Below are 10,400 nucleotides of genomic sequence, written 5' to 3' on the forward strand. Positions count from 1 at the left end.
TTTAAAAAAAGTCAAAACATTATAAAAATTATGTTTATTTTTAATGTTGAACAAAATGAATAGATAAGAAATTTAAATGATTACTTGAAATTAGTATTTTGTCTTTCACGTAAAACTGTTACAATCTGCGTGGTTTCTCTTCTCCAGCTGGCAGGTGTTCAGCGTCTCGTCCATCAGGCTGTTTGTTGATCTCTGTGATTTACGGTGGGCGCAGACAAACCGTGTTTCAGTCTGAATGTTTACAGCCCCTGAAGTAACCTGCAAAAACAAAATATTTTCCAAATATTTATTACATCTCAAATTGTGATAAATTACAATTTAAAGATATTTTCAGATTTTTAAGCACTCACCTCAGCCTGGACCTGTTGAGGAAAATTCTCCTCCTGTCAGGGTATTCTCTCCTCCAGGGAACACCATCTATGAGGAAAAAAAAACGTAACCGATTTTAAGAATTTTAATTTGTACTGAAAGAAACTGAAGAAAATCTATTTAAGTCCTGTAGACACACTCACCAGACTCAGAATTCCTTCTCCCCATAAGACCAACAAATATATCATCCATTTCTCCTAAGAAGATAAAAACATCCAGTTAATAACAGAAAAATGTCTCTTCAAAATGTTATTGGGTCTTACTTTTTTGTGGCGATTGCTCATCTTCAACATCTGTAATGCATCTCAGACAAAAAAGAATATTTTATTATTTCTAATTTGTTCCTAAGACAACTGAACTAGATGGGCGGAATCGAACTCACCCACGTTTCTTTTGCCCATCAGCCCCACAAAGCTGTCATAATCCAAGTCAGTATATCTCTTCAGAATATTCCGCTTGAGATCTTCCAAGTTCACAGTCTGCTGCTATTACATGAGCAGATAAATCAGCTTATGGAAAAGAAATGTCTGCATAAAAACGTAACTGCGGGATAAATACCTCTGAGGAGGATCTGCGCAAGCCGGTCTCCTCGCATCTGGACTGGCTGTGCCGAAGTTTCATGATGAGGAACAAAGTCACCAGAAGCAGCCCTCTTTTCATTTTCTCAACAGCACCTTGATAAAAAAATATTTACAAGCGGTCTATTGGATTAGTTTCGTTCATTTTAATATGCTAGTTTTATCCAGGATCAACTGGCACCTGGTGCGCAGTGAATGATTCGTGCGTAAAAGCGCTCAGACTCAGATTTCCATTTAAATCTGGATATTATAAAGTTTCTCTGATGCTAGCAAAAACATTAAACAACGTATTTCCTATTCAACAAAAGAAGAAAAATGACAAAAAACAAACTTTTGGTTATATTCTTACCTGTTTTTGTGTCGATTTGATAAACGAGTCAGCTGCACGCGTCCTGGAGCGGAGTGGAGAGGAAATGGATAGATCCTGCAGTGAGATCCTGCCTGGATAAGTGAGACGTCCACGATTTAGTGGCGTTAAATAAGAGCCAGAAACCTGCGTAACGCCAATCAGCAGCTGGAGCGTAGGTGGCCCCACAGGTTCTCTATCACGTTGTTCCGAGGGCTACGTATCTCCCATTGATCGTGGTGTGAAGCGTCTGAGGGCATTTGCCCCCATCAAACACGCACTCACAGTTTTAGAAAAGAAGAAAAAACAATGAAGTAGGCAAAGAGTTGGGAACATCATATGGGTCTTTCTTGGAAGATGAAACATAGATTGCAGGTTTTCATTTAAGAAAAACAAACTTTTTAAGTCATTTTTACCCAAATCATATTTAACAAATGACTTTAACATTAAAAGCCTAAACGTCACTGTAAAACTTGACATCTAGTATCTTTGGATTTCACAAATTATATTATATTATATTATATTATATTATATTATATTATGGTAAATGGCCTGTATTTGTGTAGCACCTTCTTAGGGTCCTACAACCCCCCAAGGTGCTTCACAATACAATCAGCCATTCACCCATTCGCACACACATTCACACACTGGTAGGGATGAGCTACGATGTAGCTACAGCTGCACTGGCACACTGACAGAGGCGAGGCTGCCGAGCACAGGTGCCACCGGTCTCTCCAACCACCACCAGCAGGCAAGGCAGGTGAAGTGTCTTGCCCAAGGACATCGGGGTCGAACCTGCAATGTTCTGATTACTGGACAACCCGCTCTGACTCCTGAGCTACTGCTGTCCCATTATATTATATTATATTATATTATATTATATTATATTATATTATATTATATTATATTATATTATATTATAGGGTTATCTTTTGAAAATGTTTCCATCTAAAATCTGAAACATATATTTGCCAAAAGTCTTGTTTTGCAATCTAGAGTTTAGGGGTAGTCTGGAAACGTTTCTGAGAACCAACATCAACACCACTGGAGTTTCCTGAGGAAATGAAAGAAAGAAAGGATTGAGGTGTTTGGAACTTATTTTCAAAGAGAAGACAGTTTAATCTTTAATATTAGTGAATTGATTCCATGTGTATAGAAGGAAAAACCTTAGAAACAATCTAAATTAGACCCTTCTTCCCACTTCTTCCTTCTTTAGAAGCGTAACAAATAATTTTTAAAGGGCTAAAGCTGCTTTTAGTGAGTCTAAGACCCTGTCCACGGGTAGCCGGGGATCTGCCAAAACGTAGATATTTTTCTACGTCTTGGCCTGTCATCCACACGAAAACGGAGTTTTTTCACACGAAAACGGATCTTTTTAAAGTGAAGATCTGCGTTTTCTCCGTTTTGGGTGTCTGCGTGTGGACAGACAAAACCGGAGTTTTAAGATCCGCAACGTCACTTTCCGCCGAAGGACGTTAAGAACGGGGGAAGTACTGCCGCCTACAGGTCTGGCATGTCCTTAACAACGTATTTATCCGGGTACGTGTGGACAGAGTTTTTTATTAAAACGAGGTGGTGTGGATGCAAGTGTTTGGAGGGGCGGATATTCGTTTTTAAATAAACCCGGCTACGTGTGGACTAGGCCTAAAACTAGTTAGCACTTCTCCTAATTTTCATTAATGTGTACTGGAAGGGTACAACAAAGCAAATATGAAAACACCTTGTAAAGGATGGGTAGTTTACATCTTACTTATGGACCATAAAATGTGAGATTCCATAGAAATATGAAGTATCAATCTGATGGATCTTTGAATATTTTATCCAGAAGATCGGACCTTTTTATTGCAGGGATTAAGCGATACTTCGTATTAACTCCAAGGAAAGAGTGTGAGTCAGGTTTAAAATAGTTAAGAAATGTATTTCTACACAATTTAAACAAGACTAACTTTAAACACTCTGTGTACCGATGGACTAAGGTGGAGTGAGACGTGAAATGAATGATGGTGTGTGTGTGTGTGGTATGTTATTCAGAACCAGCAGATCCGGAGAAGCAGTTAGTTCTGAGTGGGAGTGAATGTTTCGCTCTAAACTTTAGTAGGAGATTTATAACACACATGAAATGCCATCTGTTGGTCTACATACCCAGGGGAAGCCTGCGTTCAGATCCAGAATGCAGAGGTCCTCGTGGACCCTTCTTGGTACCGATGCCGGTAGAAAAGCAGCGGTGCCGACCAAACTAGTCTTGGAATGCTTCCAGGTCACGACAGGTTAGCACTGGCACCTCCGAGACCCTGAAGGGGTCGTGAGGTTCAGCTTTTATTCTGGAGGAACCGTTGCAGTCAGGTGTAACTTGCAACAGATTTTATCCAGCTTGTCTGAGGTTCTTTTTGGCTGAAGAGGAAGTCCGGATGGCCTGTCCGAGACTTCTCTAGAACGCTTTGAACTAAAGAAAAGGTGGCGTGGGATAGTTTTCATAATTGTCATATTTTGGTTTACTGGCAAATCAGAATTTGACATGCAAAAGAGGGTTTATACAAAAACCACAGAAAACCATGCCTAGCCCCAGAAACGAAGGTTCTGAATGGATCAGACAAAAGGAAATGTGTCGTGTGGCTTTAGCATCACGTGTCATTAGTGTCTAGTGCAAATGTCCAGGATTATAATAATTTGTAAAATACTACTGATCACAGGATTATAATATCAAGTAATAACATTGTCATTTCACAGATTGATTGAACAATGGGCTCACATTATTATTGGTAATAACAAAGTTGTTGATTATGTGTTTATCAAAATAGTTCTTCGTCGTGAGCTGTAACTAAGGTGAAGCAGTTCAGATGAGCAGAGTGCATGAAAGACCTTGGCCACTATCTCATGTAGATTAGCCTGTGTCAGAGACTTTATGTCTCTGCTCGAGCAGACACAGCAGATCATGAACTTTAGGTCAAAAACAGGACATTCATGACGCTACAACCTTCACTAAAAACCCTTCATGTCTCTTGTGTTTAACCCCTTGAGGCAGTTAGAAACACTTATTGCTAACCAGACCTCTTTATTATCCCTGTACATAATAACCTGCTGATGCTGTCTCACAGACTAGCTTGTTCTATACTTAGGAGGTTGGAAAGATGTTTCAGATATTAAATAGCAGCAGACAGTGAGTTTAATCCTTGAGCATTTGGTAATGATAGTTTTAAATAGATGCCTGGAGGCTAAAATGAAGGAGGGTCAGAGACCTGCATCAGCACCACCCCATGCTTATGTTTAAAATCCAGTATGTGGTACTCAGGGTTTTACGCACTGACAGGAAGAGACAAAACATCTCTAAAGGTTTTGTACATTTATGTATTTTACATAGTTTATTAACAGGGATTGTACCAACGCGCTTGAGGAAGGGCAACATATATTTGATAGAACAGGTTATGTATCCCCTTTGGCCTGGGAAGTTCTTGGGATCCTCCAGGAAGGGTTGGAGAGGAATGCTGCAATTTTCCTTCCTGGATCTTTTTACTAGGTTTAGGCAGCGATAATCAATGGATCATTACAACACTGCCACCTTCAACCTTTACATCAAAACTACAAAATGAAAACTTAATTATTAGTTCATTTTCATGTTCACACCACTTTTGATTTGAATTAGCGTTGTGCTTCATTAGTTGCTCCATTCTATAAGAAACATCACTGACAGTTTGTGTTAATATTTACGCAGCAGTATTGCTCAGGCTCCATACTGTGAAGCAGTAATTTTCCTTTCCCAAATCATCGTTTGCTGTGAAATAACACTTTGTACCCATTTAAATCCTGAAAAGACACTTTTGTGCGTTAAAAAAGCACCTTTTACAAATTCCTGTCAACATGATCAGCAGCTGAAAACTACTCAAATATACAGTTCATGCCAAACCCATCATTTTTTCTTGTAATTAAACATGCAATTACTTTTATGTTGGTGTTTGCGCACACGTTGGAAATGCAAATGAGCATGAATATTTTAGCAAAGCAAAAGATTGATATCTGTGCAGCGAAACATGCAGGTGGAGGAGGATCGCTGCCTCCTCTGGGTGGTATACACCACGTAGAGATGGGTGCGTCACAAACAGTCAATTTCCAAAAAGGTTAACAAGCATGTTTTAGCAATGACTTCCTATTTCTATGTTTGTCCTATTCCCGTATTCACTAGTGCAGGGGCGTGGGATGGGAGATCTAACAGATGTGGGAAGTCATTAGTTACATATTTACATTATTGATGAGGGTTTTCCTTTTTTTTTCTTCTGTCAACTAAAGGTGCTTTTGGAAAAGCATAAAGGAGGGAATGCCAGGAGCTGTTTATCCACACCATGCCAGTACAGACGAAGCTTTTCATCTAACCCAAAAAACAATTGGATTTATAAGCTTTAGGCCCAGAAGCCCTTCAATACATCAGAGACACTCACCTGCCCTGTGGACCTCTGAATAAATGTGGCGTGCTTTCTCTGCTTGGATGGCATTCGGATGTTTCCTGGTATCTGACTCACAAGCACACCTGTTGAACTTTCATCTTGAAAAACTCCGCTCAGAGTTGCAGACAATTGCAGATGTTTAGGTTTTAGGTCATTCTCTTGTGCTGAAAGGTCAACAGGAAGCTGAAGGTTGGACCTGTTGCAGCAAACGGGTTTTTGTAGCGACAGATGAACAAGTATTGAAAGAAATAAGTGAGAAACGAGTCAAACATAAACTTATATACATTAAAATGAACACACAGCACCATAGTTACTACCAGTTGGCCATTTATTAACATAATCAAACAAATTTTCCATTATTTCACTACTTCTTGTATGAGATTTGGACATTTCCTATATTGCCACAAATGGACTTTAAAGGTGTGGTTCACTGAAAACCCATTTTTTTATGTTTATTTCTGATTAGAATTAGTCACACTGAGATTTTCATGCAGGCTGAATGGGAAAATAGTCTCCTACACCAGGGATTCTCAAAGTGTGGTGTGCGCACCCCTGGGGGTGTGCGAGCTGCTGCTAGGGGGTGCGCAAGGTGAAAAGTGTAATGGCTGCAGAGCTCAGAGAAATCTGTCAAAAGTCACCATTAGCGTAGCCAGAAACTCATTTGTGGGTGGGCCTAAGAAAATGTAAGTGGGCCCAATAAACGTAATTGAAAACAAGTATATTTTGCTTGTGTGTGTGTGTGTGTGTGTGTGTGTGTGTGTGTGTGTGTGTGTGTGTGTGTGTCCTCCGCACATGCCCTAGCTCAGGGGTCGGCAATCCGTGGCTCTTCCATCCATCCGATGTGGCTCTCTGTGCTTGTAAAATAATGAATGGATGTTTTAATAAAATGCTTTATATTTTACTGCATTAATTTTACATCTGTATGCCAATTCTAAATGTAAAGATTGTCTGCGTAAACCTGAACAAGTCCAACCCGGTCTTACTGTGAGACCGGGTTGACGCGTCACGCTTGTGCGTAATCATAGGCGCATTCTGAGCTGACGAGGATGTGAGATTCTGGGCTTCTCCTCAGACGGCTCCTGGATGTGTCGCCACATTGGAGACAGGAACAAGCGCTATACAGCCAAAGTTTCATAATCAGGGAACATTTTCTAAGTGACAAGTCTCGCTTCAGTCGGAGGAATCTTCCTGCATGCGCTCTGGTTCTGCGACGTGCTCCAAGCCCGTCTCCACATCTTCAGCTCTCTGTGCACCATACGTACGCGCTGACAGTGAGCTGCGCTGAGCAGTGTCCAGCTCAGATGTTCAGATGGGAATCTTTTCTTGAGTGATTTAGCTACATCTGCGATGTGCGAAACAAATAAAGTGTCAGTTCGTCTGCATGCGTCGGGGTAATTCTTTCTATTCTTTCTCCGTCAAAGTAAACGGTAAAATACGGGAACTATCTGGTCAACACAAGCCCTGCTTTTAACTGTTTTGTTGTGAAAATTGTTGCAAAGAGATATAATTTAACTTGATTAACACCAGAGCCAGGCGCACTGCGCCGTTGTCTCCGTCGCTGTAAATGAGGGAAAAACAAAATGATCGGATCCTTTTCTGACCTTCCCCACCTACAAAGTTTAATTACAACAATCAAACGTGACAGAGCCTGGATTTGTATTCTGAACAGTCTAAACATGTTTTAAAAAGAAACGTATGACAAAAGTGGCACCTGCTCAGTAAAACCACCAGCAGGGTGAAAAATATCAAAATGTTGTAGGCAGAGATGAACTACAACTTCTGGATCCACTTTATATAAATCATTTTATTGATTATCTTCTTATGAAAGATAGCTTTGACGTACACGAGCGATACCGGCTGCTGTCACCTGTTGTGAGCAGGCTGAATGTGGGGCTGGGGGGTGCGTCAACATGGTCAGGACATAGAAGGGGGTGCGTGGCTAAATAAGTTTGGGAACCACTGTCCTACACTTATCTGCTGCATTAGCTTCTAATAAAAAATAGATGACAAAACTCTAGGAGTTGAAATTCGTGACAGATCTACATCACACTGTCTCTTCACATTTATAGACTCACCCATCTTGACTCACAACAGGGATGCCTGTTGTTGGTTTAGCATCCAGGAAACAGCAGAGGATCCCTCGGCTTGTGGAAGATAACCGTTAGCGTTAGCAACTTCCCCACACGGCAGAACTCCTCCTGGCTTGTGTTATTTGTGGAGATAAACCATTAAAGTTTCAGAGTCAGTGATTGAGTTGTGTTACTGTTATCCAATCTGGGCCGAGATATCATCGAGGATGTGGACAACCTTTAGTTCCAAGAAATGGCGTATCGCTATATTTTTCCCTCTGAGAATGACTTATAAGGCATTCATTCCCACTACAGACCGCTGCAATGTATTAATTTGTGTTAGATTGGGGGTGTGGCAAGATGGCACCAGTGTTTTTGGCCGGCCATCCACCTCGCAGTCTCCTATTGTTTTTAGTGATATTTCTGAACTTTCTTTGCCCGATAATTGCAATTATTAAGTATGATCACTCTACTCTCTTGGATATTCGGTAGGCAATGTGCCTTTCTCCACCTGCCGTGAAGGATTTCCACCATACCTCTTGCCCGCTGCTCCCTGGACCTCCTCTCTACCTGTGCCGGATGCCGTGTCGCTTCCGTGGTTGGAAGCGTCGCCGTCGCGGCTGTTGAGCCGGGTGACTGGTGAAGCTTAGAGGTCTTCTGGCCCGTTCACCTGCCTGCTTCAGGATTTCTGTCAGGGTGGGGCCCAGTCTGTGTTCCTCTTGGCGTTCCCTGGATCCGGCAGTTCCATGTCTGATCCCGATGGAATTTCCCGGGGATCTGGCGGGCCCACAGATCCGCTTTGTGCCAATGGTGCTGCGCCGTCGTGGAATCTGCCCAGCAAACCTTCTCCTAGTGCCTACGTCATCGGCAGTCTGCTCCACAGCTCGGAATGTACGTCAAGACTCAACCTCCATCAGCTTTGCTCTTATAAACGCAAGATCCATCAGAAACAAAACTTCACGGGATCTTTTCCGTGATCGAGCGCTGGACTTTCTCTGCGTCGTGGAATCCTGGATCGCCCCGGGTGAGTCAGCTGTTCTAGCGGAGGCTCTCCGCCCTGCATGCTCATTCATAAACTGTCCAAGACAATCCGCGGCCGTGGAGGAGGCCTTTTAACCATTTTTAAATCTTCATTTACCTCTAACCCTTTTTCTCCTTCCACCGAAATTACCTCTTTTGAACTGAGTGCTTTTGAACTGGCAATTTCTCCCCCCCCTCCTCTGTGTGTAAATTTAACCCCCCCCCCCCCCCCCCTAGATACAATAAGAACTTCATACCTGATTTTTCTGCTCTATTAGCTGAGATTTTCACTCGATATCAACGTGTTCTCATTCTTGGAGACTTTAATATTCACATCTGCTGTCTGGAAAAACCATTTGTCACAGATTTTATTAGTCTAATTGATGCTTTTGGTTTGACCCAGTCTGTAAATGCTCCAACTCATGTACACTCACATACGCTCGACCTTGTGCTCTCATCTGGTCTGTTGTTAAATGGTCTATCTCTTTTAGAAGTCTGCTGGTCTGACCTTATGCTTATTTCTTTTGATTTTTTGTACCTGTTAACAATCATTCACCCTGTCCGTCACGTTCATTACGGCGCATCATTAACTCTGAAACAGCAGGATCTTTTGTCAGTGCTTTTTCTGTGTCTGATCTGCCTAGTCAGCGTAGCCTAGATGATCAAATTGTTTTTTTTTTCATGATAAATGCCTTACAGTTTTAAATTCTGTTGCTCCTCTGAAACCTGCTCACTCCAAACATAAATCTGACCCTTGGCTCAACTCTCATACTCGAAGTTTGAGAAAACTTTGTAGACAGGCTGAGCGCAAATGGAAAAAAGACCACCTCCAGATTACATATCAGATCTTGCAGGACCTTTGGTCCAAATATCAACAAGCAGTTATGCATGCCAGAAGCCATTATTTTTCTAAAATTATTTATGCAAACTGGTCCAATCGAAAAGTTCTTTATAAAACTATTAATTCAGTTCTCGTTCCTCGTGATTCTAACTGTTCAGTTATTGCACCAAATCTCCCGGATCAGTTCCTTGATTTCTTTTCTGATAAGGTTTCCTCTATCAGGGCTAGCTTATCACTACCTCTGTACACCCTGCCTACCTTAACCTTTAATACAGCGCCCTTCCTCAGCTTTCAACCCACTTCCCTACCATGTCTGCAATCTTTGCTTCTGTCGATGAAACCATCTGGTTTCCAAGACGACATCCTTCCTCCACGCCTCCTGAATGAGGTGTTCCCAACAATAGGTCATTATTTCCAACACTTTATCAATACCAGTCTTAGTTCCAGTGTTGTACCCCCTGTCTTCAAACATGCTGTGGTTCAGCCGCTTCTAAAAAAAACCCGGCTTTGACGCCTCAGATCTTTCCAATTATCACCCTATTTCCAAGCTTCCATTTCTGGCAAAAATTCTGGAGAAGGTGGTCTATGATCAGCTATCGACTCATCTAGCTGATCATAACATAATGGATATCTTTCTGTCAGGTTTTCGACCCCTGCACAGCACTGAGTCCACTGTCCTCTGTGTTTTTAATGACATTTTTATGGCTACTGATTCTGGCGCCTATGCTGTGTTATTACTTC

The 10,400-nt window shown here is 41.7% G+C and overlaps 1 protein-coding gene across 2 annotated transcripts; it reads right to left on the reverse strand.

Moving 5' to 3' along the window:
- Positions 1-19: 19 nt before the first annotated feature.
- tac3a (tachykinin precursor 3a) lies at positions 20-1,438 on the reverse strand. Of its 2 annotated transcripts, none has more exons than XM_015967866.3 (7): positions 1,297-1,438; positions 928-1,043; positions 752-851; positions 633-662; positions 513-566; positions 351-417; positions 20-258 (listed from the first exon to the last, which is right to left on the reverse strand). In XM_015967866.3, the coding sequence occupies exons 2-7, from the start codon at positions 1,027-1,029 to the stop codon at positions 240-242; spliced, it is 372 nt and encodes a 123-aa protein (XP_015823352.1). In that variant the 5' UTR covers positions 1,030-1,043; positions 1,297-1,438; the 3' UTR covers positions 20-239. The 2 variants fall into 2 exon arrangements, with proteins under 2 accessions (XP_015823352.1, XP_015823351.1); XM_015967865.3 differs by having other exon boundaries at positions 752-854.
- Between the last annotated feature and the right edge of the window lie 8,962 nt (positions 1,439-10,400).

The sequence above is a fragment of the Nothobranchius furzeri genome, chromosome 15, assembly GCF_043380555.1.
Source record: "Nothobranchius furzeri strain GRZ-AD chromosome 15, NfurGRZ-RIMD1, whole genome shotgun sequence".
Taxonomy (NCBI): Eukaryota; Metazoa; Chordata; class Actinopteri; order Cyprinodontiformes; family Nothobranchiidae; genus Nothobranchius; species Nothobranchius furzeri.